This window comes from Lampetra fluviatilis, chromosome 1 (assembly GCF_964198595.1).
Source record: "Lampetra fluviatilis chromosome 1, kcLamFluv1.1, whole genome shotgun sequence".
Lineage (NCBI taxonomy): Eukaryota > Metazoa > Chordata > Hyperoartia > Petromyzontiformes > Petromyzontidae > Lampetra > Lampetra fluviatilis.
Genome location: NC_136275.1, coordinates 13,837,163 through 13,862,404, shown reverse-complemented (window position 1 = coordinate 13,862,404; position 25,242 = coordinate 13,837,163). Strand labels below are relative to the sequence as shown.

At 46.1% G+C, this 25,242-nt stretch overlaps 2 protein-coding genes across 2 annotated transcripts; both read left to right on the top strand.

The window, feature by feature from the left end:
• The first annotated feature begins 2,665 nt into the window (after positions 1-2,665).
• LOC144936533 (galactosylceramide sulfotransferase-like) lies at positions 2,666-5,394 on the top strand. Its single transcript, XM_078863715.1, has 2 exons — positions 2,666-2,754; positions 4,233-5,394. Exons 1-2 carry the CDS (start codon positions 2,666-2,668, stop codon positions 5,392-5,394), a joined length of 1,251 nt encoding a protein of 416 aa, XP_078719841.1.
• An 8,883-nt stretch (positions 5,395-14,277) lies between these two features.
• LOC144936525 (galactosylceramide sulfotransferase-like) lies at positions 14,278-16,435 on the top strand. Its single transcript, XM_078863701.1, has 3 exons — positions 14,278-14,369; positions 14,848-16,016; positions 16,302-16,435. Exons 1-3 carry the CDS (start codon positions 14,278-14,280, stop codon positions 16,433-16,435), a joined length of 1,395 nt encoding a protein of 464 aa, XP_078719827.1.
• Positions 16,436-25,242: the final 8,807 nt, after the last annotated feature.

The following is a 25,242-nucleotide window of genomic DNA, read 5'->3' as shown; positions in this document are numbered from 1 at the left end:
ACACAAAATCCGTGATTTGATCCCATCGGTGAAGAATGCGATTCCGGACAAGCAATGTCCTGGTGTCTATAAACTGAGTTGTCTCTGCGGCAGCAGTTACATTGGTGAAACGAAGCGACGTGTCTCAGACCGGGTTCGCGAACACAAAGCGGAATTGAAACACGGCACAACCAACACCTCGGCAGTGGCGGATCATTGTTTCAACGCTGTGGTCACACATGACATTGTATTCTCCGAGACCAAGGTGCTCTGTAAACCCTCGGGCTACCATCAGAGATTTGTTCATGAAGCCATCCAGATATACAAACAGACAAAACTTTAATCGAGAAGATGGATTCAGATTGAGCAATCATTGGAAGGACGTGATAAACATCGTCAAGTTTTAACTGCGATATTTTCACTCACCCACCCATGTCGTCTTGGTGTCCGGTTACTAATTCAAGCTCATTGACATGCTTATTTCTCCAGCCCCACTCGTCCCTGCACGCCACAAACCCTCCCCCCTCTCCCCCGTGAACTCCTGCAGCCACGACTCTACAAAAACTCTTCCCCCTCCTTCTCCCCCTCCCGTGCCTATATTAAACCACAACAGCAGAACATTTTCTCACCTGAAGACGGGCGCTTGTGTTGCGACAGAAACGTCGTGTTTTCTTTTGTTATTTTTCTATCTACGTGACTTTACCGAAAGAATCAGTGAGTATAGTCATAAATAGAGTTTAAGCCGAAGTTATCGCATACCTTCACAGCTGATCGTCGCCACGTGTGGAATGCCGAAGAGATCTTTCTGACGGGTTTGAAGCCTTCATTTTGCCTGATGTAGAAAATAAAAGTTAAACAGTCGTGATAAATAAGAGCACAATCAGAGCACCTGGAGTACCCAGGTGTCCAAGAGCACGGGTTCGTCAAATACATGTATAACACTTTAGAACTGCTGTTTTCAGGGCAGCACTAATTAGAAATCCCTCATGACCGTACTCGCCGTGACCATGAGGTGACATTTCTCTCCGTAGCTCCGAGGAATGGCATGCATGATCTGTTTACACTGAGCCCACTGTTTTATCTGGCGCAGTGAATTTTAAAAATTTTCCAAATATCATTGTATTTGATTAACTAATTTTACTGTCTGTCTTATAGTTGGAAGAATTAATAATGCAATATTTGGGATTTTGAATACTTAAATATAGATGTTAAGGCACCCGATAGGGGCAATATTTTCCCCATATGTGGAAGAGAAAGAGGTGGGGAAAAAACGCTCGTGTTTCCTGTATATACGTTTTCAATCAATATTGCTAATAAAAACAACAACAATAATAAAAATACCAAGTGCCTTCTAAAGTTTATTGTGCAGTTATAAATTTATGTAAATTTGAAAGTGAAAGTAATAAAGGCTTATGAATCTTAATTAATTTTTATTCCTACTATAGAAGGGGTTTTAACAAATATTTTAAATAACGCTGTCGAGAACGCATCACCATATATACAATGGTATAATGACCACTTTTAATGCCTAATCAATTAGCACTCACTTCTCCAGCAACGCATCTTGGAGCGCTAAGCGAGATCTGCCCGTAATTGTCTCCCTGGCTTTGACCTACCATTCCCAGTCACGGGGCCCTGCTTAACGGGTTCCCTATCAGCCACGGCGTGTGTGCAGAGGGCCTGTCCAGTCTGAGATCTTCAATCATGAAACTCTTAATTCAGTAGCTCACCATTGCAATGCATGGGCACTTGCTTTACTCATGAAGCAAATATACACACAGGGTGAGGGTGGCCAACGGGCAGCTGAGCAGCACGAGTAGCAGAGAACAACCCTCCCCTGTGCACACGTTCCGCCGAGCTACTGCGACGGGAACTGCCTCGGGTCGAACGAGGGGCGAGGCGAGGTAGCCCCATCGAGGCGCGCTGACCGCTTGCAGGAGGACTTGCCGAACGCGGGCCACGACTACTCAGACATTAAGGCACAACGCGGTGCTGGAATAGCTCCTAAGACCAAAGCGCTCCATCCAATTTGCACCACCAGGCTCATTGGTGGCAAAACAACACCTCTCGTGATTCCGACTACCAGATTCGCAAGCACACGACTCATTACCGCATCCTCACAGACCTTTTGTTAACGTCACCTCCACTTAGTGGCGAATGGCAGTTGTTGTTGTAGTACACGGACGTGTGCGCGTGTGTTCGTGGCGCGTTCTCGTCTCATCGGAGCATTGCTAAGTCTGTTTAGGTGTGCGAGCGCGCCGTGTTCGTGTGAGGGGCATTGTGTGTTGGTGTGTGCACGTAATCAAGTGCTCACTTCCCTTTCTCGCGTTAACTGAGAGATGCGTGACAGAACAAATCATTTGGTGATACAGCGTTGGCAATGCAACTCATTACAAATAACCAAAACACACAGTTCGTCAATAAAAGTGCCTTAAAAGGAGAATAGTAAAGAATCAGTGACGTTTAGGGCAATGGCTCTTCTTTATAGCACATGAGAAGAAGAAAAATGCGCATTATACTCTTTCTGGACAATTACACATGTAGGATGTAATATATTATCAATACTTTACGCTCAACATATCTTACCCCTAAAATAGAATCACGCCCAGCAGGTAATATTTAAGACAAGGGGTGTGGCTCAGCCGATCATTTTCCGACTCGTGGAGCCTCGGCCCCCAAACGCGAGATGGCCACTGGACGTTCAATCGCGTTTGCCTTCGTGGCCCTGGTGGTGGTTTCTGCAATTGGCTGCTTGTTGCTCATCACGTTCTCAAGGTCAGTTCGCCATTGTTGTGGGGGTTCATATCTTGTTGAAGTTAACATTGTCGTCATTCCTCTGGGTTGAGAGTCGGGATGTTGGTGATTTACATTTAGACATTAAATAATATTAAACTTCGTGTAGCCCGGGCTCAGAGGTACCGCTAGCTGCTCGCTAAATCGGAAGGCAGTGGGGGATCAAAAGTGATTGTGCTATGTAGAGATTCGTCCCCGGGATAGGAATGTGGATTTTACGCCACTCGGCTCAGGGTTGTAAGCCGGAGTTGAGCACCAGTGCCTCAATGCGAATTCAATGTTGTGATCAGTTTGAATTGTTCAAGTCCTGCTGTCACAGCGCGATAAATAAATGTTGAACAAATCTTATATGACACGAGCGAACGCATTTGGGGCCTCAAGCAGCACTTACTTTGGCACCGTATTAATATATTCACAAAGCATGAGATATATAAGCTATAAGAGATAGCGTAGAGATGGCGGAATTTAAATGTATTCGGTGGAGACAGGCAATGTATTCGTAAGATATTCTGCGTACCAAGAAATAATTAGAATGTATCGGACGTTTAAATGTGTTTTTTTAAATAAAAATTCGGCTTTAGAAGGGGGAGGTCAAGGTTCTGGAAACATGGGAGAGAGTTAGAAAGAGGAACCAAGAATCCAATCCAAAAAACTAATCTCGAGGTGAGGGGGGGGTTAGGGGAGGTCGGGTTGGGGGGGCATCCACCGGCATCCATGAGGGACTAGGGCTCATTTAATAACGAGTGCCATGGCATTGATAAGAGGCTGGGTTCTCTATAGGGGGTCCCTCTCCTGGCTGGCGGAACTCGACGTGGGCATTTAGCTGCTGGGCATATATCCGCACGCTTGACGGTAATGACAGTAATTACTACTCATATAGCGTCTACACGCATTCACTTTTCAAGACGCGACAGGTCCTGGGAGTGCCGTCGTGTATCCGAAGTCACCGTTACTTGGATAAATGTATTCATAGGCAGATAGGAGATTCAGAGTGATGACAGATCAATATTTGTTGATGCCAGATAGAAGATAAATGACAGAAATGCAATGCATGTATACATTTGAAAGGTGTGGGAATCATGTATTTAAGTTAGAAGAAAGTGCTACGTTATTCGTCGAAGAGATAGAGAAAATATAGGTGTTTGTAGAGGGGAAATATGTACCGGTATTTGAAAAAACATGAGAAGTATAGTGTTTTCAGAAAAGATAATAATATATATTTTTATACATAATACATATAGTATAAGATAGATGTATTCATATGAGATGAGGGATACATATTTTATGACAGGTAAAATATAGTTGGAGCTCCCTATCACTGCTTGGGCAATACATAATTGCGCCATCTGCGAATGATAATTATTGCGACTGTTTACAATAAGCCAACAATTTTTGGCAGTTGGCCTTCTCTCCTCAAATAGTCAAACTGTTCTATTCCCCGTGTCTCCAACTTTCATCAGCGAAAATCAACCCTTCTTGGACGTATCCATCCTGGTGAAGATCTTCCAGAAGGAGAAACACATCCATCCCACGGTGCTTCACACGGACGTTGTCTTCCTGAAGACTCACAAAACGGCGAGCAGCACCTTCCAGAACATCCTGTTCCGCTTCGGCGAGAAGCACAATCTGACGTTCGCCTTCCCCTACATGACGTACCAATTCCTCTACCCGCAAGATTTCATGGCCTCGTTCGTGGCTCCTCTGCCACCGCATGCTTCCGGTGGTCGCTTCCACATCCTGTCCAGCCACATGCGCTTCCAAAAGGATGAGGTGGCGCGCGTGATGAGTCCCATGGCTATTTACCTGTCCATTGTTCGCCGCCCAGAAAATAATTTTGAGTCCGTGTTCTATTACTATGAGAGCGTGGTATCTGCTTTTGATGTGGCAGGAAAACATAGTTATGGCAGGGACCACCTAAAGACTTTTCTTGAAAACGCTGAGACATTTTATAAATTTGAAAAGATGCCCGCGCCTTTAGTCAGAAACCCCATGGTATTTGATTTTGGGATAACTCCCAACATAAGTGTGTCGAGTGATGAATTTGCCTTTGGCTTAGCAGAACTAGATGCCAAGTTCGACCTGGTCATGATCACCGAGCGATTTGACGAGTCCATGATCTTGGCGAAGGAGATGCTGGGCTGGGAGATGGAGGATGTGGTCTATCTGTCCACCAACAAGCGTGCCAAAACTCATAAAAATAAGTCGTTCAAGCGAAAGAACCAACGTCTGACCGAGATGATCCGGCGCTGGAACGAGCTGGACGTGGCTTTGTACGAACACTTCTCACGTCGTTTTCAGCGCCAGGTGGAGACGTTCGGAGTGCAGCGAATGCAACGCGAGGTGGACGCCCTGCGCAGGAAGGTGAGGGCCCGCAGGGAGGAGTGCGTGGCAAACGAGGTGGAGGCAGGAATGGTCAACCAGAGCGAGATTATGCCGTATATTCCGGGGTCTGTGGTCGTCCTGGGCTACAACATGAGGAGCGGCCTGAACCTTCGCACACGCGAGCGGTGTCTGCGGATGCTGCTGCCGGAGCTCAAGTACCACACGCGGCTCTTCCAGCGGCAGTACGGCACCACGGTGGAGGAATACAACGTGGGAGCGGCATTATCCACAGCAAATTAAACACTTTGACTTGGCGATTTGCTCTATTTTTGGTGATGAAGATATGGTGTGTTGTTTTGCAAAAAAATCTGATGTATACATTCACTCATATGAAAATTAGTATACTGTAAATAACGTACTGTATAGGGTAAAAATATTCTACACCTCTAAATATAAACCCATGGGTAACACAACTTCGGTCGATTTTATGAACACTTTCTCATTAAGGTTGAAAGCATCAAAGCATTAGCTCTATCAGTCTGCCTATATTTTTTGGGGTGGGTGGTCACAACTCTCAGAAAGATGACCTTATGTCAATAAGGTATTTTTTAAAATATATATCAACTAAGGATTTACCCTTAAGACAACTGGGAAGATATATCAAAGGGATGTCCAAAACATAGCGAAATAAACCATTATTTGGTGGTGGTGGTGGTGGCGCACACCTGTGATCCAGCCCTGTGGAGGCAGCTAGAGTCATAATGACTTGGTGTGCCTGGATATTAAACAAGTAATCACGTACGATGCCATCTCATTACGTGTGACGTAATCTCATTCGTAACTTACTTTACAAAACTCTTTAAACCTCGCTCAGATCATGGAAGGTCGTTGTGGGTTCACTCTCCAACACACCGGTTTGCTGAACTAGTAATGAATTGGCACGTTTTGTTTCCGTGACAGATCTTACTCTCTGCTGTGTCGCGTGGTGGCGGGTTTAACGACGCATTTATATTTACGCGATCTATCACAAAGACAAACTCGATCACATATCATGGAAGATGTTAACGCTTATCTATTACATTGCTAGTGCTGTTTGTTGCTGGCCATCTTGATGTTTTGGGCCTTTCTTAGGCCGCCACGTACCTGCAGATCCCACTCCTTTGGGCTACACAGCAGGGCAGCGAGCCCACAGCACCGCTTATGGGGAGTATTGAACAATGCCCCCCCACCACCAGCAGAGACGGGAGGTGGATCTCCGTTACTGACTGCCACCAGCTGTCGCCAGCACGCCGACTCTCCCGCCGGAACGGGAAGATGTGGCAGCCCTGCACGTGGCCAGCATGACCCTCCACAGCCCGTTGTGGAACACGGGATTCTCGTGGAAAGCCGGCAACACTCACAAACAGTACAACACGGTTAGCGGATCGGCAAGTCGCACGTGGCGGACTAAGGACGAGTGGGTACTCTCATCCCTTCCAACACGTCTGGTCAGTGTGGAAGAGTAGACCGGACACCCTCTTGAGATGCCTTTATTGGAGGCCATTCTGCCAGCAGTGGTGTGGGCAAGCAATTTAATGGCTGTATACCTTGACCCTTCATAGCGATACACGATATCCATTTTATGAAGGATGTAGGCCGATTAATGCAAACGGTCGGAGATATGGGCATATATGGCGAACCCTACACTTGAAGTTAAACACGTCGGCTTTCGCGACCCGTCACCACCCGACACAGCCGATGAGTAATGTTTGTCAGGGGGAAAAACGTGCCAGTTAGTTACTATTTCAGCACACCGGTGTGTTGGAGTGTAAACCCACAACACTTAGTTTAGATCGATATCACTTTCTCATACCTTTGTAAATGTGTTTAACATTTTTCTCACCGAGTTTTTGTACGGTGATGTAATTTCAATACAAATGAAGATAAGTTGAAACTTTAAAAGTTATTCAATTGCAGTTAACTCCTCAAGATAAACCTGCCATTAGTCTTCTAATCATTGTAACTATTCATACTATATTTATCATGATGCGCCTGCCGTCAGTGAAACATTGATTAATCAATTAAGTAATACAATTAATGAGGACAATGATGACATTGTACCACCAATGATGCTGTCAGTTACCGTGAAAAATATGTGCAAAGTACACATTTCATGGAGATAAAAGCTTTCTTGTAACTTCCATTGTGAAATGTAAATATTGTAATTTTTTCTTGAAACGGACGAAACAATTATTGTAGATCTTATATCGCAACCCAACTTGAACCCCGAGGGTTGCCAAGCCCCAGCCTGTTTGCGAGTTGTTGGATCAACCAGTTTTAAACGCAACGCCCACCGCTGGCTCTCCGGATCTCCCATCACAAGACAGCTTCTCTAAAAAGGTTTCATCGCAACTGCCTCTGGCTATGGTAAAAAATAGCCTCTTTAACAAGCTCTTAAAGTTCAGCTTTTATCATTTTATCAGTCCAGTTGAATCCTTCGTTCGTACGTTTGTTCCAGATATGTTACACTGTTTAAAGTGTATGTTGATGAAAATAAAACAATGGCTTTCTAAAATAAGTTTATCATTTATATTTTTTGGATCTCTCATTACCGATATCTGGCCTCAGGCTTTCTTGTCAGCTTCCATTTCCTGCCTCTCACATAGGGAATGGAAAAATAAAATACAAAGTAAAACTTTAATACACCGGTTGGTCCCTCCGATAGCATTAGGGGCGCCGCGGTGGCTAGGAAATGTTAACTACCTCGCCTGGTATACAAGAGGTCGTGGATTCGATCCCGACTAAGACGCCTGCATATTTTGAGTTTGAATTTTATCCCCGTCATTGCGTGGATTTTTCTCCCAATCCTTTGGTTTTTCCTTCCTCATTTAGAAAGGTGCGTTAAGAGTATTTGGTTGCTCTACATTTCCACATGATAAGCCACTTTATTGTGCTATCATTTGTGGGCAGGTCACGTCTGAAAAAAAGCTATACAACTCAGTTGGCCTTACCTGCTAAAATAAAAAAAAAATAGTTTAGTTTAGAACAGCGGTGTGTTCCTCTTGACGTTTTCTTTTCGATATTGTGTATTTACAAAAAATAGGGATGAAATATCGGAAGTATCTTGGCTTTTTTCGCTGTGGAAAAAAGGAAATGAACCGCTTTCTTCATCCCTCTCCAAACGGCGTTGACAGCACGGCTGCCTACGTACGGTGCGAAATAATTTCAACATACATACAGTTGCATTTACTGTCGGTACGCTTAAAGGTAATTTTCTGTAAATTAGATATAGGTTTGATGTTGGATGAGTGTTGAGCCGAAAACAGCAACCTTGAATTTTTTCGATAAGATTTTTTTAAATTATATCCTTGAAATCAGAATCAGAAGTTTATTTCCCGAGTAAAGCCCATTGAGCTAAAGAGCAATTTTTGGAGGGCGACTCGGCTTGCAGACAACCTGTCTGGGGTACAGCGGTGGTGTGGTGATTAGTGTGCTGTGCCATGAATTCATCTACCCGAGTTTGATTTCCGACCACAGCTAAAATCAGGGGGTAAACTATATCAAACTAGTCAACAACCACCCCAATCATCAACTAGTATTGACCAGCGTGGTGCAGTATGATCATAAACCCACCATGAACGACATGGCATGGAGAGGCCTTAATCCATTGCTGGATTGAGAAGGGTGGCATGGGATAGATCAAAAGCCAAGTCTATAATTCCTGTGTTTGATCCTTTGTTTTGTGTCCAGCAGTTAATTACAAACGTGCATCGAGCATAAACACGATGTGCAATGTAACTATCAATAGTCATGCTGTCCCTGCTAAATACGTATTGGGATGGTGTTAACCGTCATCATTGGTGGCTCATATCTGTGAATGACTCAAAAACCCATCACAGCGGAGAAATTAGTGTCGGCAGAAAAAAATGCATGGCAAATATATTTTAAAAGCTCTCAGCAATACACATTATGTGAAACCACCCGTTTGAAGGAACTGCATTGTGGTAATTTTGTCTTAGGCCACCACAAATTAATTGGGAAAATTAGAATAACCGACTAGGCAGCAGTGACAAACAGGCACAACGCGAGACAAGTTTCGCCCTCAGTTTCGCCCTCACTTGTCAGTAGAGTCGTCCATATGGAATGCTGCAAGATGCTTCAGGGAGATTTCATGTGCGGAAGGCATGGCTTTACACACGACGATCAGGAGGAGAAAAGGGGGGTGGAATGTATTTAAGGCACAGTTGCCAAACTGCGATTCACGCGCCAAGCACGTGAATCGACTTTTGACATTCTCTGGTCTGACACTGGTGAGACTAGGTCATAAAGAAGGCTTTCTCTGATGTAGGCCAATCAGTTTCAAAGACAATGCATATATTATAAGAGCATGTTTTGTTTGCAAGTTCACCACAAGTACGTGTGGTTAATGCAGACTTGATTTCTTGCAAAAGGTTTATATTTGGTGTTTGAACATTTTAACACTTGTTTTATTGTCAAAAAGGGTAAAGCCTATTCTTAGTTTTCATATGTATTTTGTATTTATGTAGCTGTGTGTTGAACTTATTTCGCACCGTACATAACCAACCGTGCTAATCCAAGGTTCGGGGTAAGGAAAACAAACTAAACACAAAAAGCACTTCTAAATAAATACGTTTTCAACTGAACGTGTGTACTTTCTCATAACAACTTCTATGTTTTTTATCCATATTTTGACCGACAGCTAATTTGAATGAAATGTTTCCCCCCCCCACCAATATACATTTTTGAGGAGATTAATGAATTGCAATTTATATATTTTGCGTTCGATTGTTTGGTTAGTTTTTCGACTGCAACACGAACTTTGCTCACTGTATAGTAATCCGAAGATGCGCCTTAACTCGCCTTGACACTGGCCTCGACTTTAAGGGCTCCAAACCTTGGCCTTAACTTGGCTTTGCGGGTCACGGCCTTGAATCCAAGACTGCATAATGTCTAAGTGTTTTAATTTTGTACCGTGCATTCAATTTAGTTTTATAGTAACTGGAATTTCAACCACTGGATTTCTGAATGCTGATTTTTTGTTTTTTAAACGTCATTTAGTTCAAATTCTTTAGGGGGTTATGTAATATTTAAAATATGATGCGTGAATGAGCAACGTTCGGGAAATGCTGCATTGGAGTAATAATTATTCGCATATAAGCTTACAAATTCTGCCTTAATATGGCACGAAGCGGTTTATCCAAAGGACGCCTACTGACCATCGACTTTCCACAAAGTGCGCTTATTTTATCGACCATAGTGGCATGATGGGTTGAAGCGACTCCCAATTAGGGATATCAACTCACGAACTTTTAACTGTAGGTCCAGGGTTCTACCCACGGTGTCACTCAGTCGGATGGCACATTACGTACGCACACATGAACATTTCAAAGACAATGTGAATGTTATTGGCATTGACATTTCTTTTATTAAAAAAACAGGTTTGTCTGCAGTGACGTATTTATATTTATTGAGGAAAAATGAATAAATGTCACAGAGGTCAGGGTTTTATTCTTGTTCTAAACGTACAACAGGTCACAACACATATCACACAAATATTTGAGGTGTGTGCATTTCCTTCTGCTGTATTCGATAAAAATTTAACACAAATAATACTTATCTTACCTATAACGTGGCCAGTCAATAACTAGCCACACGACCAATAAAAGTCAATGTTCCCATGAAAGTGTAGTGACGTAAATGGTGTCACTATGGTGTTAGCGCCAGGCACTGTCATAAGAGTGCTACTGTGCGTCTGGAACCTCTCTCTGGGGCTAGAGTGAGCGCGGCATGCGAACGGGCCCTAGAGGGGCATAGTCCTGGTGACGGCCTGAGAGAGGGCAAGTCAGGACATGGTAGTCTGAGTGAACCCCAGAGTGCACGTGACTGGGACAAGGCAGTAAAGGGGGCACGAGGAGGGCTTGAGGGACACGTGATGCTCGATCGAGGTCCTTCGGGAAAGGTCTCGAAGGGGACGTGGCCGAAGGCGGAGCGAGGCCAAGCTCAGGAGCATAAAGGGGCAGTCCCAAAAGCGTTCTTGGCTCGTCTGTGGAATCAAGCCTGGGTACCGCATCTCGTCGGTCTTCGGTTCTCGTCACGCTCGGCGTCGTGGGTCAGGCAGGCGTCGCTGGCCTGACTCGGTTATCTAGTAACCCCGTTAAAGTGGATGAAGTGTACGTTTGGGTCGTTAAATAAACGTGGTGCCTCCGACTTCAAGTGTGTGCCTCCATAGAACAACACTACAAAAGTATAGAGTAGTTTTGCATGTTTACCTTCCATAGGTGAAGTGGTCATATGTGTAATTTGTTATTTGCATTCATCCATGCTCCCACAACCAAAAACGTCAACAAATTGCATGTATACACTGGTATCGAGATAGAATGGCTACACTGAGGTTATATTATCATAGTTCATAGCCTCTTGTAATTTCACAGCTAGATGTAGACCTTCCCACTTCTTGTCTGTCTAAGAGTTATTTGGACACAATACATTTAATTAGAAAAACATATAATCGGCGTATGTCGTGAATAGTTGATTGCCACACACAGTTGGTGCATGTAGTTAAATAAACTATTCGAATCCATGACTCGATGCATAATTATACGTGCCCTAAAACAAATCTAGTTTTTACATCACATTAAAAAAGGCACTGAAGTGGCAAAGTTTAGTTTTTTGTTATCACACAGATTCAAACTCGAGTCTGGCAGCCCGTGGCGTGTGCCTCAGGCCATGTGTGTGCGCAATATGACCGACGTGTGGTTTTGGATTTTGCATCCCCCGTTTATAAATTGCATTGTGTGGCCTCGCTCGCTGTGCGAGACAATGTAAGCCGGCATGTAGTCCATCCGCCCGGACCACGTACACGATTTCACTTGTCGGTACCACCTGAAGGTGACGTAACTTTAGTGGTTCCAATTTCTTAATGTGACCAACAACTGCGAATGATGTGATAATCATTTGAAATTAGTGGGTTATCATGTAATTCACTTTTATTGGCCGTAGAAATAAATCGATACTACTAAGCTTAGGTGGTACCACTTTCTGCTCTGGTCCATGGAGAAATGGTGAAGCCCCGTGAGTCGGGTACAAACGTCTCAATGGACAAAACATATTCACTTAACCCAAGCACCCACAATGACCACGCAGGGATTATCACCAGAACTCGTAAATAACTACCGTGCCATCCGTTGGAGTTAGGGGTTAAAATGTGGCATGGGATAAACAGATGAAAATGTTTTGAACAGAGGCAGAGAGTCGAATGCACACATGGTTGGGGGAATGGGGCGTCCCAAGTTGTAGGGACAGCAGAGAAGAATGAGCGACCTCACCCACACAGCGAAAGTTGAATGGGGGCTCCACGATGCCACCACGTGCTGTTTGTTGCACACCCACTGCTACAGCTGGGAAGATTGGGCTCCCGGTCGGGCGCATGTATTCGGATTCGTACAAGACTTGAACAAGAAGCCCGTAACCTAACCGAATCTGAATCTGCGTTCGAAAAATTGAGGTGATGCTTTTGGCAGTGGTGGCGCACAAGCACAATTAAAGAAAACAATTCAACATATTTGTCAATAACATTCCCTTCTGCATGGTGGACCCTTCCATATGTCGGACTGGCAAGAATGCACCTGTTATCACGTTTCCGGACTTTCCTTCATCCATTGCCCCGGTGCCACACTGCCATGAGCTCCCCATACCCACTCCTCCGAAAAGAGCAGCCGTCTTTAGAAGAGAGCAGCAAGTCAGAGAGCGAGGAAAACGTTGTAGATCCAGATGACAATTTCAGAGGTGGAGCTGAGGAGAGAACCCCATACTACCCCAACCAAAACTACCTCAACGACTTGATCAGAGATCTTGGTATCACCAAGTCCAATGCCGAGCTTTTGACGTCGAGGCTCAAGCAGATCAGAGGAAGCGTCACCAACCTTTTTCCAGCTTCTTCACCCGTCAAGATGGGCTCTGCTTCTGCCACAATGTGACCAGTCTGTTCGAGGCAATTGGAATCACATGTAACCAGAATGAGTGGCGCCTCTTCATTGACAGCTCATCCAGGAGCCTCGAAGCCGTACTGCTCCATAATGGTAACAAGTACCCGTCTCTTCCCCTGGCTCACTCGGTGCACCTCAAAGCGGATTACAACAGCATCAAGACCTTGCTGGACGCCTTGATGTATGATGAATACGGCTGGGAGGTCATCGGAGACTTCAAAATGGTGGCATTCCTGATGGGTCTCCAAGGCGGTTTTACCAAGTTTCCCTGCTATCTTTGCCTTTGGGACAGCAGGGACACCAAGGTGCACTACCACGGGCGAGACTGGCCAAAGCGGACCGAGTTCTCTGTGGGGAGGAACAACGTTAAGTGGGAACCACTGGTGGACCCCCAGAAGGTGCTGATGCCACTACTGCACATCAAATTGGGCCTTATGAAACAATTTGTCAGAGCTGTAGATAAGGAGTTGGCAGCCTTCAAGTACCTTCAAGACTTCTTCCCTAAGCTGTCTGAGGCAAAGGTCAAAGCCGGTGTCTTCGTCGGACCACAGATAAAGAAGATCTTGGAGTGCAATGAATTCTCCAAGAAGCTCACTAGTAAAGAGAACGCAGCTTGGAACAGGTTTGTCGCAGTGGTTCGTGGCTTCCTGGGCAATCACAAGGTCTAAAACTATGTTACAAGGTCTAGTTTTAGACCTTGTGACTTTGTCTCTGTTTCCTGATTTTTTTAAAAGTGTTAATTCTCAGCTATTGTAAAACATTGACAGGGCTTTTTATTACTGGCCGCTTAACATGTGCTTGCCATTGTCACTGCGCTTGGCAACTGTGTTTCAACGAAATCGCGCGAGTCTTGTTGCGTAACTGATCGTTTGTATGCGGTGTGACGGAAATGGGGCTCCCTTTAAAAAGGATTTGCCCAGGTGGCACTCACCTGTGAATGGAGGCTCCCTTACATAGACTGGCGAGCCAGCTTGTTTTTTTATAATTCTATCCGACGGCCCCGTTGACCACTGAGACTTTACTCTCCCGCACGATACGCTTCCATTCAAACAGGCAGGGAGGGTGGGGGGTTGACCGGGTGTAAGGTAGGGGTGCTAATCTTTAGAGACACTGCCCCTCCGTAGTCGTTCCCCACGCGCGGCGGCTCGGACCCCTCACCCCCATAGCCACTGTTCACGCACGGCGAACTCGGCTCGTCATGGCCATTCTGCGTGGAGTCGCGTTCGCCTTCGCGTGGCTCGTGGTGCTGGCGAGCGCAGTGAGCATCCTCTGCTACGTCGTCTGCACAAGGTCAGTTTGCCACCACAGTGGGGGTTTTAAAAATTGTTTTACGGTAACAGGTTATGTCCGGGTAAAGTTGAAGGTTGCGGTACGTTCGCGTTGAGCGGGACATCGATGTACGGCGTCGGGGTGACACAGACATGTGCGCTAAAAGTTTGAGAGAATTATGCTCCATTTTGTTTTGCCCTTGCTAGATTATTGAAGGCAGCAAGAGTATAACATCAACGAGTGTTTTATTTGTGCTTACACAAAAACATATGACGTTTAACAACAACGTTTATGTTCAAATAAAGCAATATAATGTAAGGGATCGCGTTGGTATTAGTAAAGAGGGAATCAAGAATAATAGTTAATACCACCAATGTATCACAGAATACAATTATGGAATGGGAATATAATAGACCAACGTTGTCGCATATGGCACTCGCCATCCACACTAATTGTCACCGTGTTGTTAACTTACTTCCTGTGTCTTTAAATTGAATAGCGAAATTCAACTCGACGTGGGCCACTCAACGCAGGTGAATATCTTCCATAAGGAGGACGAGCAGCAACACACCCGTTCCAAGGTGCTTCACAGGGACGTTGTCTTCCTGAAGACGCACAAGACGGCGAGCAGCACCTTCCAGAACATCTTGTTCCGCTTCGGCGAGAAGAACAACCTGACGTTCGCCTTCCCGATGCAGGGACATCAGTTTTACTATCCGCAGGATTTCATGGCCTCATACGTGGCTATGCCACCGCGCACCATCGGTGGCCGCTTCCACATGCTGTGCAGCCACATGCGCTTCCACATGGCCGAAGTTGCGCGCGTGATGAGTCCCAACGCCACTTTCCTATCCATCGTGCGCAGCCCAGACACACACTTCGAGTCCGTGTTCCATTACTATGAGAACAATGACCCTGCGTTCATAGCAGCAAAAAACCACAGCGACCGCTTTAACAAAGGCCCCTTCGGGACTTTTCTCGAAAGCCCGGAGACGTTTTATAAACGGAACAGAAAGCGCGGTCCCTTCGGCAGAAACCCCATGGCGTTTGATTTTGGACTCAACCCCAACGCTGACGTGTCGAGTCGTGAATTCCGTTCCGGCTTAGCGCAACTTGATGCCGCGTTTGACCTGGTCATGATCACCGAGCGCTTTGACGAGTCCGTGATCTTGGCCAAGGAGATTCTGGGCTGGGCGATGGGGGATGTGGTCTACCTATCCAACAACAAGCGTGCCAAGACTCATAACGATAAGCCACTCGAGCGAGAGGACACGCGTCTGACCGAGATGATCCGGCGCTGGAACGCGCTGGACGTGGCTTTGTACGAACACTTCTCGCGTCGCTTCCAGCGCCAGGTGGAGGCGTTCGGAGTGGGGCGAATGCGACGCGAGGTGGACGCCCTGCGCAGAGAGGTGAGCGCCCGCAGAGAGGAGTGCGTGGCGAGCGAGGTGGGGGTGCACGAGATCAAGGAGATGGAGATGATGCCGTACGCGCCGGAGTCGGTGGACATCCTGGGCTTCAACATGAAGAGCGGCCTAGAGTCTCGGAGCCGAGAACGGTGTCTCCGGCTGCTGCTGCCGGAGCCTCATTACCATGCGCGGCTCTACCGGACTCAGCGCCGCTCCTGGATGGAGAAACTTCGTTATGGGCGCATTATAAATGCAGGCAGTGGGGCTATTTTATCCAGGTCGCCTACTTTCGCTCTCTCGAGTATTAATGATTGAAATGCTAATCGGCATTTTACTACATTGCACATTCATGTTGATGGATTGAGCGTTAATGGGACAAATGAGATCAATCAAAATTACTTTGGCCAATTCCATTAATCCATGTCTTTAATATGGGAGAAATAAAATAAAAATTATTGTGCCTCGTTAGATTAATGAAAAGTTTGTATCAACATCGTTGTAATACATACATTAAATGGCTTTAAGAACATGTGGGCTTCAGCAGGGACGCAACGCTCGAAGGGACGATATTCGGCGGCCAAAAGTTGTTACGGAGTGGCAGCTAAGGGGAGGAACGCGTGCGGGAGGAAGTCCACCGAAAAGATGGAGTTTTGCAATCGGCTCGTGTGCAAGTGCTAGGCGGATTGACACATTGCGTGCGTGCGGGAGTTGTCAGCGGCCTGGGAAGACCCTCATCCAGCAGTGGATTGACCTTGGCTTATGATGATTACGAAGTAACAGCGGTGTCTTGGTCGTCTTAAGGTCGTCAGCAACGATCTTAGGGTTGTTTGGTGACGCAGCGTGGGTGTCTCGGCGTGAGGTCGGAGTCACTATTCGGCCCCTAACTTGTTCACCCATGCACATCGCGATTCGATGATTGGTCACGATTCTGAGTTGCGACTTTCTTCACGATTCATCTGTTTCTGTAGCGCATCTGTAACCAGCCACCTGAGTCACGTGAACCATGTATTATTGTATGTTGAACTTCTTTCGCACCGTACGTAGCCAACCGTGCTCATACGAGATTCGGGGGAAGGACGACGAACTAAAGATGCGCTGTGTGTAAATCGAAAACACACACGGTGCAACGCGCCGCGAAATAATTACCAAATTCTATTCGCTCACCGTCATCGTTCACGTGAATGGGCACCGGGTCGTGATCCGGGCAGGTGGGGAAGAGTAACATTGTGTATTTACAAACCCTTCTTCAGTCTATTACTAGATGAAGGCCACTTCCACGCCGCGTCGGTTATTGGAGTAGTTTTGACCTTACTTCACCACGCTGGTCAGTGCAGGTTGTGGTCAAGGTTACGGTTGGGGACAGGACCGCTCTTGATGTTGTTAGCCGTGGCCAGCAAACTCACCTCAATTGGGCGGGTTCAGGGTGCAGCGCCCCGATGTTGACACTATACAGCTAAGCAATACACGTATGTATGAGTTGTACGTAGTGCATACACAGCTCGATACAATTCAGGCTATTTGTCCGCACGTAACATACCATCGCTGAATACCCAACGCATCGGGACACCCGTTTTTTGTGAACTCTTTCACTATGTTCTTGGGAAAAAAAACGTGACTCAAAAGCCAAACGTGAATGTATTGGCATGTTTATGCTTGCAGAGTGCGTGCAGGTATTCTATTGTACTTAGGCGAGTGTGAGGCACAAGGTATCCATAATAGAGACGTTTTGGGTTAGATCGCGTAAATATAAACGTGTCGTTAAACCCGCCACCACGCGACACAGCCAATTAGTAAGATTTGTCACGTAAACAAAAGGTGCCAATTCCTTACTAGTTCAGCACACCGGTGTGTTGCAGAGTGAACGCACAACATTTACAATTCCAGTACGACGTTTCGCCAGTAATTACAACTAGCATCATCAGGCGACCGCCAGATTTGTGGAGAAATCCTCCTGTTTCGTTCTTAAATAGAAGGAACGGGGTATACTAAATCAAGAAATGCGAAACGAACTTTGAGAACAAAGGCGACGTGCAAGTATGCGCCCAGTCTAGATCAACTCGTGTCGGTAGAGACTGCGATAGCCCGACACGTGCTCAGTGTGGAGGTGCCGTCTATACGCCACCTACCCTGGGTCAGTGCCGCTTGGGGAGGAAGAGGTCGTGGCCGTGGTCGCAGTTGGGGAGGGGGGTGGGGGAGGGGTGGGGGAGGGGTGGGGGAGGGGTGGGGGAGGGGTGGGGGAGGGGTGGGGGAGGGGTGGGGGAGGGGTGGGGGAGGGGTGGGGGGCCAGGACCGGCTCGAAAATCATTCGCCACTGATGTTAGCAATTGCTCTTCGTATCTTATTTTAATTTATATAGCACTTTAAGCGTGGCGCTGATGCGAAGAATTCACGATTTGTACTACAGAATAGTGTGATGGGATAAGTTGATGATAAGGATGGTAGTAATGTACACGAATATGATGATGCGTGGAATAATGAGTGGATAATGTTATTCAGAATCATAATGAGAAGTTTATTTCCCGAGAGAAGCCCATTGAGATGAGAAGCTCTTTCTCAAGGGTGACTCGGCCTTAAGACAACATTAAGCATTCCATAATAACATAATAAAATACAATAAAACATCATCGGAGCAATTATGTTGTAAAATGGCATTCCCACTTAAACTTTTGTGATTTCAAGAGGGTCATATTAAACGAGGACAGAGGTGTGGCAGAATGGAGATGCCGAGAGACAAATCGGTTATACCGAACATGACGACGGGGGTTGATGTTCGGTAGCCAGCTGACGACGCTCGTTGGGTCGCCTGACTGCGCATTGCTCAGAGCGAGCGAGACGCACCAACAATAAACACCTTGTCAAGGTATACGCATAAAATGTTGAAATAGTTCACGTTGCCATGCGAATGAAGAAGGCTGATTTAAGCGGTTGCAAATAATTCAGACTATGGCCGCAAGTAAGACTGGGTTTTTTTTTATTTTTAAGGCAGTTATTGACGAATGTGTTGAAATGTGTATGAGTACTGTATTATTCCTGTATTATTATCAACTATTTTTTTTATTTTATCAAGTAAGGCCCACTGAGCTATTTATTTTTCAGAAGCGACCTGGAAACAAATGATAGCTCAACGAAGTGGCATATCATGTGGACATTTATAGCAGCCAAATACTCTGCACGCATGTTTCTAAATGTGGAGGGAAAACCCCAAAGACCCGGAGAAAAATCCAAGCGACCACGGGGAGAACATGCCAACTCCAAATATACAGGCGTCAGGGTCGGGATTGAACCCACGACCTTCTGTATAACAGGCAAAGGAGTTAACATCTCGCCACTGTGTGCTTGTGCACCACTATCAACGGCAAAAGCATAATCAAGTCATTTGTTGAAGGTAATTTGGTTAATCGGGCAGTGCGCTATCCACTGCGCCACCACTTCCCTCCATGGCAGGTTAAAGACATGATGACAATATTAAATATCATGCGTAATTGTAATCAATCAAAAACCGTGCATTAACTTAGTAATAATTGCGAACAGCAATGTACATGTTTGTTTGAAAAACAAACGCACGTATAAAATATATATAATCGTCAATCAGCACGATGATGCATCGATTAATCTACTAATATCGATTATTAACATCACATTGAATGCATCGAATCCCGCTTGCTGGAACGCACACGCGTGTATATAATTCGAATTTGACAATTCATTGCAGCAAACCCTTCTTCAGTCTATTACTAGATGAAGGCCACTTCCACGCCGCGTCGGTTATTGGAGTAGTTTTGACCTTACTTCACCACGCTGGTCAGTGCAGGTTGTGGTCAAGGTTACGGTTGGGGACAGGACCGCTCTTGATGTTGTTAGCCGTGGTCAGCAAACTCACCTCAATTGGGCGGGTTCAGGGTGCAGCGCCCCGATGTTGACACTATACAGCTAAGCAATACACGTATGTATGAGTTGTACGTAGTGCATACACAGCTCGATACAATTCAGGCTATTTGTCCGCACGTAACATACCATCGCTGAATACCCAACGCATCGGGACACCCGTTTTTTGTGAACTCTTTCACTATGTTCTTGGGAAAAAAAACGTGACTCAAAAGCCAAACGTGAATGTATTGGCATGTTTATGCTTGCAGAGTGCGTGCAGGTATTCTATTGTACTTAGGCGAGTGTGAGGCACAAGGTATCCATAATAGAGACGTTTTGGGTTAGATCGCGTAAATATAAACGTGTCGTTAAACCCGCCACCACGCGACACAGCCAATTAGTAAGATTTGTCACGTAAACAAAAGGTGCCAATTCCTTACTAGTTCAGCACACCGGTGTGTTGCAGAGTGAACGCACAACATTTACAATTCCAGTACGACGTTTCGCCAGAAATTACAACTAGCATCATCAGGCGACCGCCAGATTTGTGGAGAAATCCTCCTATTTCGTTCTTAAATAGAAGGAACGGGGTATACTAAATCAAGAAATGCGAAATGAACTTTGAGAACAAAGGCGACGTGCAAGTATGCGCCCAGTCTAGATCAACTCGTGTCGGTAGAGACTGCGATAGCCCGACACGTGCTCAGTGTGGAGGTGCCGTCTATACGCCACCTACCCTGGGTCAGTGCCGCTTGGGGAGGAAGAGGTCGTGGCCGTGGTCGCAGTTGGGGAGGGGGGTGGGGGAGGGGTGGGGGAGGGGTGGGGGAGGGGTGGGGGAGGGGTGGGGGAGGGGTGGGGGAGGGGTGGGGGAGGGGTGGGGGAGGGGTGGGGGAGGGGTGGGGGAGGGGTGGGGGAGGGGTGGGGGAGGGGTGGGGGGCCAGGACCGGCTCGAAAATCATTCGCCACTGATGTTAGCAATTGCTCTTCGTATCTTATTTTAATTTATATAGCACTTTAAGCGTGGCGCTGATGCGAAGAATTCACGATTTGTACTACAGAATAGTGTGATGGGATAAGTTGATGATAAGGATGGTAGTAATGTACACGAATATGATGATGCGTGGAATAATGAGTGGATAATGTTATTCAGAATCATAATGAGAAGTTTATTTCCCGAGAGAAGCCCATTGAGATGAGAAGCTCTTTCTCAAGGGTGACTCGGCCTTAAGACAACATTAAGCATTCCATAATAACATAATAAAATACAATAAAACATCATCGGAGCAATTATGTTGTAAAATGGCATTCCCACTTAAACTTTTGTGATTTCAAGAGGGTCATATTAAACGAGGACAGAGGTGTGGCAGAATGGAGATGCCGAGAGACAAATCGGTTATACCGAACATGACGACGGGGGTTGATGTTCGGTAGCCAGCTGACGACGCTCGTTGGGTCGCCTGACTGCGCATTGCTCAGAGCGAGCGAGACGCACCAACAATAAACACCTTGTCAAGGTATACGCATAAAATGTTGAAATAGCTCACGTTGCCATGCGAATGAAGAAGGCTGATTTAAGCGGTTGCAAATAATTCAGACTATGGCCGCAAGTAAGACTGGGTTTTTTTTTATTTTTAAGGCAGTTATTGACGAATGTGTTGAAATGTGTATGAGTACTCCTGTATTATTCCTGTATTATTATCAACTATTTTTTTTATTTTATCAGGTAAGGCCCACTGAGCTATTTATTTTTCAGAAGCGACCTGGAAACAAATGATAGCTCAACGAAGTGGCATATCCTGTGGACATTTATAGCAGCCAAATACTCTGCACGCATGTTTCTAAATGTGGAGGGAAAACCCCAAAGACCCGGAGAAAAATCCAAGCGACCACGGGGAGAACATGCCAACTCCAAATATACAGGCGTCAGGGTCGGGATTGAACCCACGACCTTCTGTATAACAGGCAAAGGAGTTAACATCTCGCCACTGTGTGCTTGTGCACCACTATCAACGGCAAAAGCATAATCAAGTCATTTGTTGAAGGTAATTTGGTTAATCGGGCAGTGCGCTATCCACTGCGCCACCACTTCCCTCCATGGCAGGTTAAAGACATGATGACAATATTAAATATCATGAGTAATTGTAATCAATCAAAAACCGTGCATTAACTTAGTAATAATTGCGAACAGCAATGTACATGTTTGTTTGAAAAACAAACGCACGTATAAAATATATATAATCGTCAATGAGCACGATGATGCATCGATTAATCTACTAATATCGATTATTAACATCACATTGAATGCATCGAATCCCGCTTGCTGGAACGCACACGCGTGTATATAATTCGAATTTGACAATTCATTGCAGCATGAAGGCCTCCCCATGCCGTGTCGCTCATAGAGGTTTGTTTAACCATACTTCACCACGCTGGTCGGTGCATGTTGAAGATTGGTGAACAGGAAAGTTTTTTGTGGTCAGAAATCGAACTCAGTTGGCCGAATTTATGGCACAGTGTACGAACAGCCCTAAGTACCCCTGACCGATACATGCCAGCGACTGCTCCTTTAAATATGCTGTATCAGTCACACTCCGAGAGTGGAAAGGACATCGCTGTCAAAGTTTAATGTTTGGCTGCACAAAATGCATAAAATGAAAACTTCTGGGCACACGCGAACATATGAGCATGGACAAACAAAATCCCCTTTCTCGAAGCCAAGGTTAATGGAATATAATACTTTGATCTATCTCTGATGTTGGGTATGTTCCCTGTGCGAGAGTATTGAATAAATGTTTGCTTGAATATGTAACTTGAAGGCGCGACAGCAGAGTTTATTATAAACTACTAATGATACATTATTTACAACCCTATGTCAATCCACTGCGGGATAAAGCCCTCCCCATACCGTATCGATCTTGGGGTTTTGTTTATACGTATTTCACCACGCTGATCAGTGCAGATTGACGGAGGGTGGCGACGCTCAGCACTGCCATATCCTGGTTCAAACATCGCAGCCCCACGCCTACAACGCCTGAAAGCCCTGGTGATGGTCGCCCAAGCAAGTTCTAACCATGCTCAATGTTGCTCATCTGCTGAGATCTGACGAGATTGGGTTCATTTTGGGTTGTTTCCTTAGAGGCAAACATACATCAGAGATAAATAAAATTACCTAAGAAGAGATGTGCACCCTCTGAACTTTTCAGAAGTTCAACATTCCGAGCGTTTGAAAATAAATTCCAAAGATGACAGACAATTTATGAATGTGCTTGGTTACCTGACAAAACATCTTGGCGATTGGTCCCATCATTATTATGATACTGTACAACATATTTGGTGATACTGCGTTGACACAGTCACAAGCTAAAATAACAACCTCAAAACGTTCGTTAATAACACAGTCGCCTTAAAAGGAAAAATATAATAGGTGACGTTTCGGGCTATGTTCCTTCTTCATAGCACATAATAGTAGCCAGTTATATCTTTTTTTTCTAGGACCCATGTCTTAGAGAACGGGTATTTGTCTAAAAACATCGCGCAGTTCACCGGCATGGGTTCAAACGAGCCTGACTCTGCAGATGAGACACTGAAGATCGAAACAGGGTCCAGAGTTTGTACGCTTGTCATGGATCAACACAACACCTTTAACAGCACAGTGTGCGAACAACTGCGCCACTGCTGCCCACTTGCATAGACCACCACTGATTGATGAACAGGAACGTCCGTCTGCTCCTCGACGGAACTATTTGCGACGACGTCACGCGTCTCGCTCTCAAAGTAAACAAAAGAAACAATGTTATACCGGGAAATGCCCAGTGAGCTATGAAGCTTTTTTTCAGAAGCGACCCGGCCACAAATGAAGTGGCTTATCATGTGGACATTTACAGCAGCGAAATACTCTCAGTCAGTGTTCTTTACTGATTTTCAGAAGGGGGGGCACTTTCGCCTATAAGACATCAGTGTGAGGGCCGCCACACATTTCAAACCATTGGGTTTGACTTCTTTCGCACCGTACGTAGCCAACCATGCTAGTGCCAATCGAAGGAGAATGATGGGGTCTTTTCACATGTGTTCATTGTCGAGGGCCGCACTAAAGGCCACCAGGGCACGACAGTGGCCCGCGGGCCTTGCAATGAAGAACGCTGCTCGAAGTCGTCCATAGACTTCGCTTCGCGTACGTTAAACGACGGTTCGGTTGCCTTCTTGCGAAGAGGCGGGGTAGAGTTGCCAGTGCGGAAAGCCCCGCGTGTCACACGTACGAGGTGTTTCTTTGTCCGAGGGTGCACACGTCCTTGTCCGCGTGTACAGCAGGTGCCGACGCAGAACATGCTGCATGTGTTATCCGGATTACAAGACGCCCCGGGGAGCATAAGACGCACCCTAAGTCTGTGTGCCCTGTGTCGATGGTGTATTGTTGTAAGACGTTCGGGTCGCGCAACCACAACTACCGGATTATAAGACCCCCCCCCTCCAACCTTTGCTTATACTTGACAGTATTACAGGGTGGGTGGGACGAGAAGTGCGTCTTATAATCTGGAGAATAATGAACACACAGGGCATGTGATGGTTGTGCCCTTTCTCCAGCACGATGTGATGAACCACGACGATCCGGGGTCGCGATCAGACTCAATGATCGATTAAGTATTTGTGTTGTCTCGTTTTGTATTCATCTGTGGTTTTCATCGTTTCCACGTGTGTTCATTCCGCGAGCCTGTAAGCGTGTCGTGTGCATGTCATCTGCATACGCCGTAAGCACTGTAATCGAGTCCCCAGGCGCAAATTCAGTCGTGAACACGAGAAACGTGCCCAATCGTAGTAGCAGTGTCCTGTATCACAAGGGGGGGGGGGGGGGGCACAGCATTGTGACTCTTTGTGTAACGCTTCAAATATTAATTGGTCTACATTGATTCCTGCAGTTCGCAACGCAGTACCGGAATCATGTGTGTAACAATCGACGTTGTTTTCATTGCACTACGTTCCGAGTTCGATTCCCGCTCACGGCCAACACCAGTGACGATCATCTGAACTGGTCCTGGGCCTCCCCGAGGTCGACTCAGCCTCAAATGTGTACCTGGTTCGGTGCGTAAAAAACCATCGCCACTAGGGAGACAAAGGCGGCCGGGCGTGGTGTTGGCCACCCACCCCCTCGTGTTCCTAGCCGTGCCGGCCTTCATAGGTACTCGCAGACAGCACTTGCCCCAACAGTATGTGGAGGCAATACGGGGGAGCTTTGTCTTTATAAGCTGTATGGAGCCTGGATTGCGCTCGGACGGGCGAGCATCATGCAAAGCAGGTGCTATGTTTAGGCTGCTGCGTGCCAAATTAATCATTGTACTGCACTATGATCTCATGTCTATGCTCCCTGCCAGTTATTATTCCCCAAGACGGACTGCACGGATTGACAAAAGGGCACACACACGTTGTGCGTGGGTTTCGCGCGACCGCTCTAGCCACTAGATGCCGCTGACGCACCACAATGTATCTTTTATTTAACCGAATTGTGAGGGTAAGTGTTGTGTCACTAGGGATGACACAACACACTGCACCTCGTCAATAAAACGACCAACATCACTGGCGTCTCGTGCGCGCTGCCTCCGCTCCACGTGGCCCCGGAAAGCCTT

Excerpts from the sequence above, each read along its gene's own strand:
- LOC144936533 (XM_078863715.1), top strand. The coding sequence starts at position 2,666 with ATGGCCACTGGACGTTCAATCGCGTTTGCCTTCGTGGCCCTGGTGGTG. Across the intron at positions 2,755-4,232 it reads TTGCTCATCACGTTCTCAAG|CGAAAATCAACCCTTCTTGG; the intron begins GTCAGTTCGCCA and ends AACTTTCATCAG.
- LOC144936525 (XM_078863701.1), top strand. The coding sequence starts at position 14,278 with ATGGCCATTCTGCGTGGAGTCGCGTTCGCCTTCGCGTGGCTCGTGGTG. Across the intron at positions 14,370-14,847 it reads TGCTACGTCGTCTGCACAAG|CGAAATTCAACTCGACGTGG; the intron begins GTCAGTTTGCCA and ends TAAATTGAATAG. Across the intron at positions 16,017-16,301 it reads GCGCATTATAAATGCAGGCA|GGACGCAACGCTCGAAGGGA; the intron begins GTGGGGCTATTT and ends GGGCTTCAGCAG.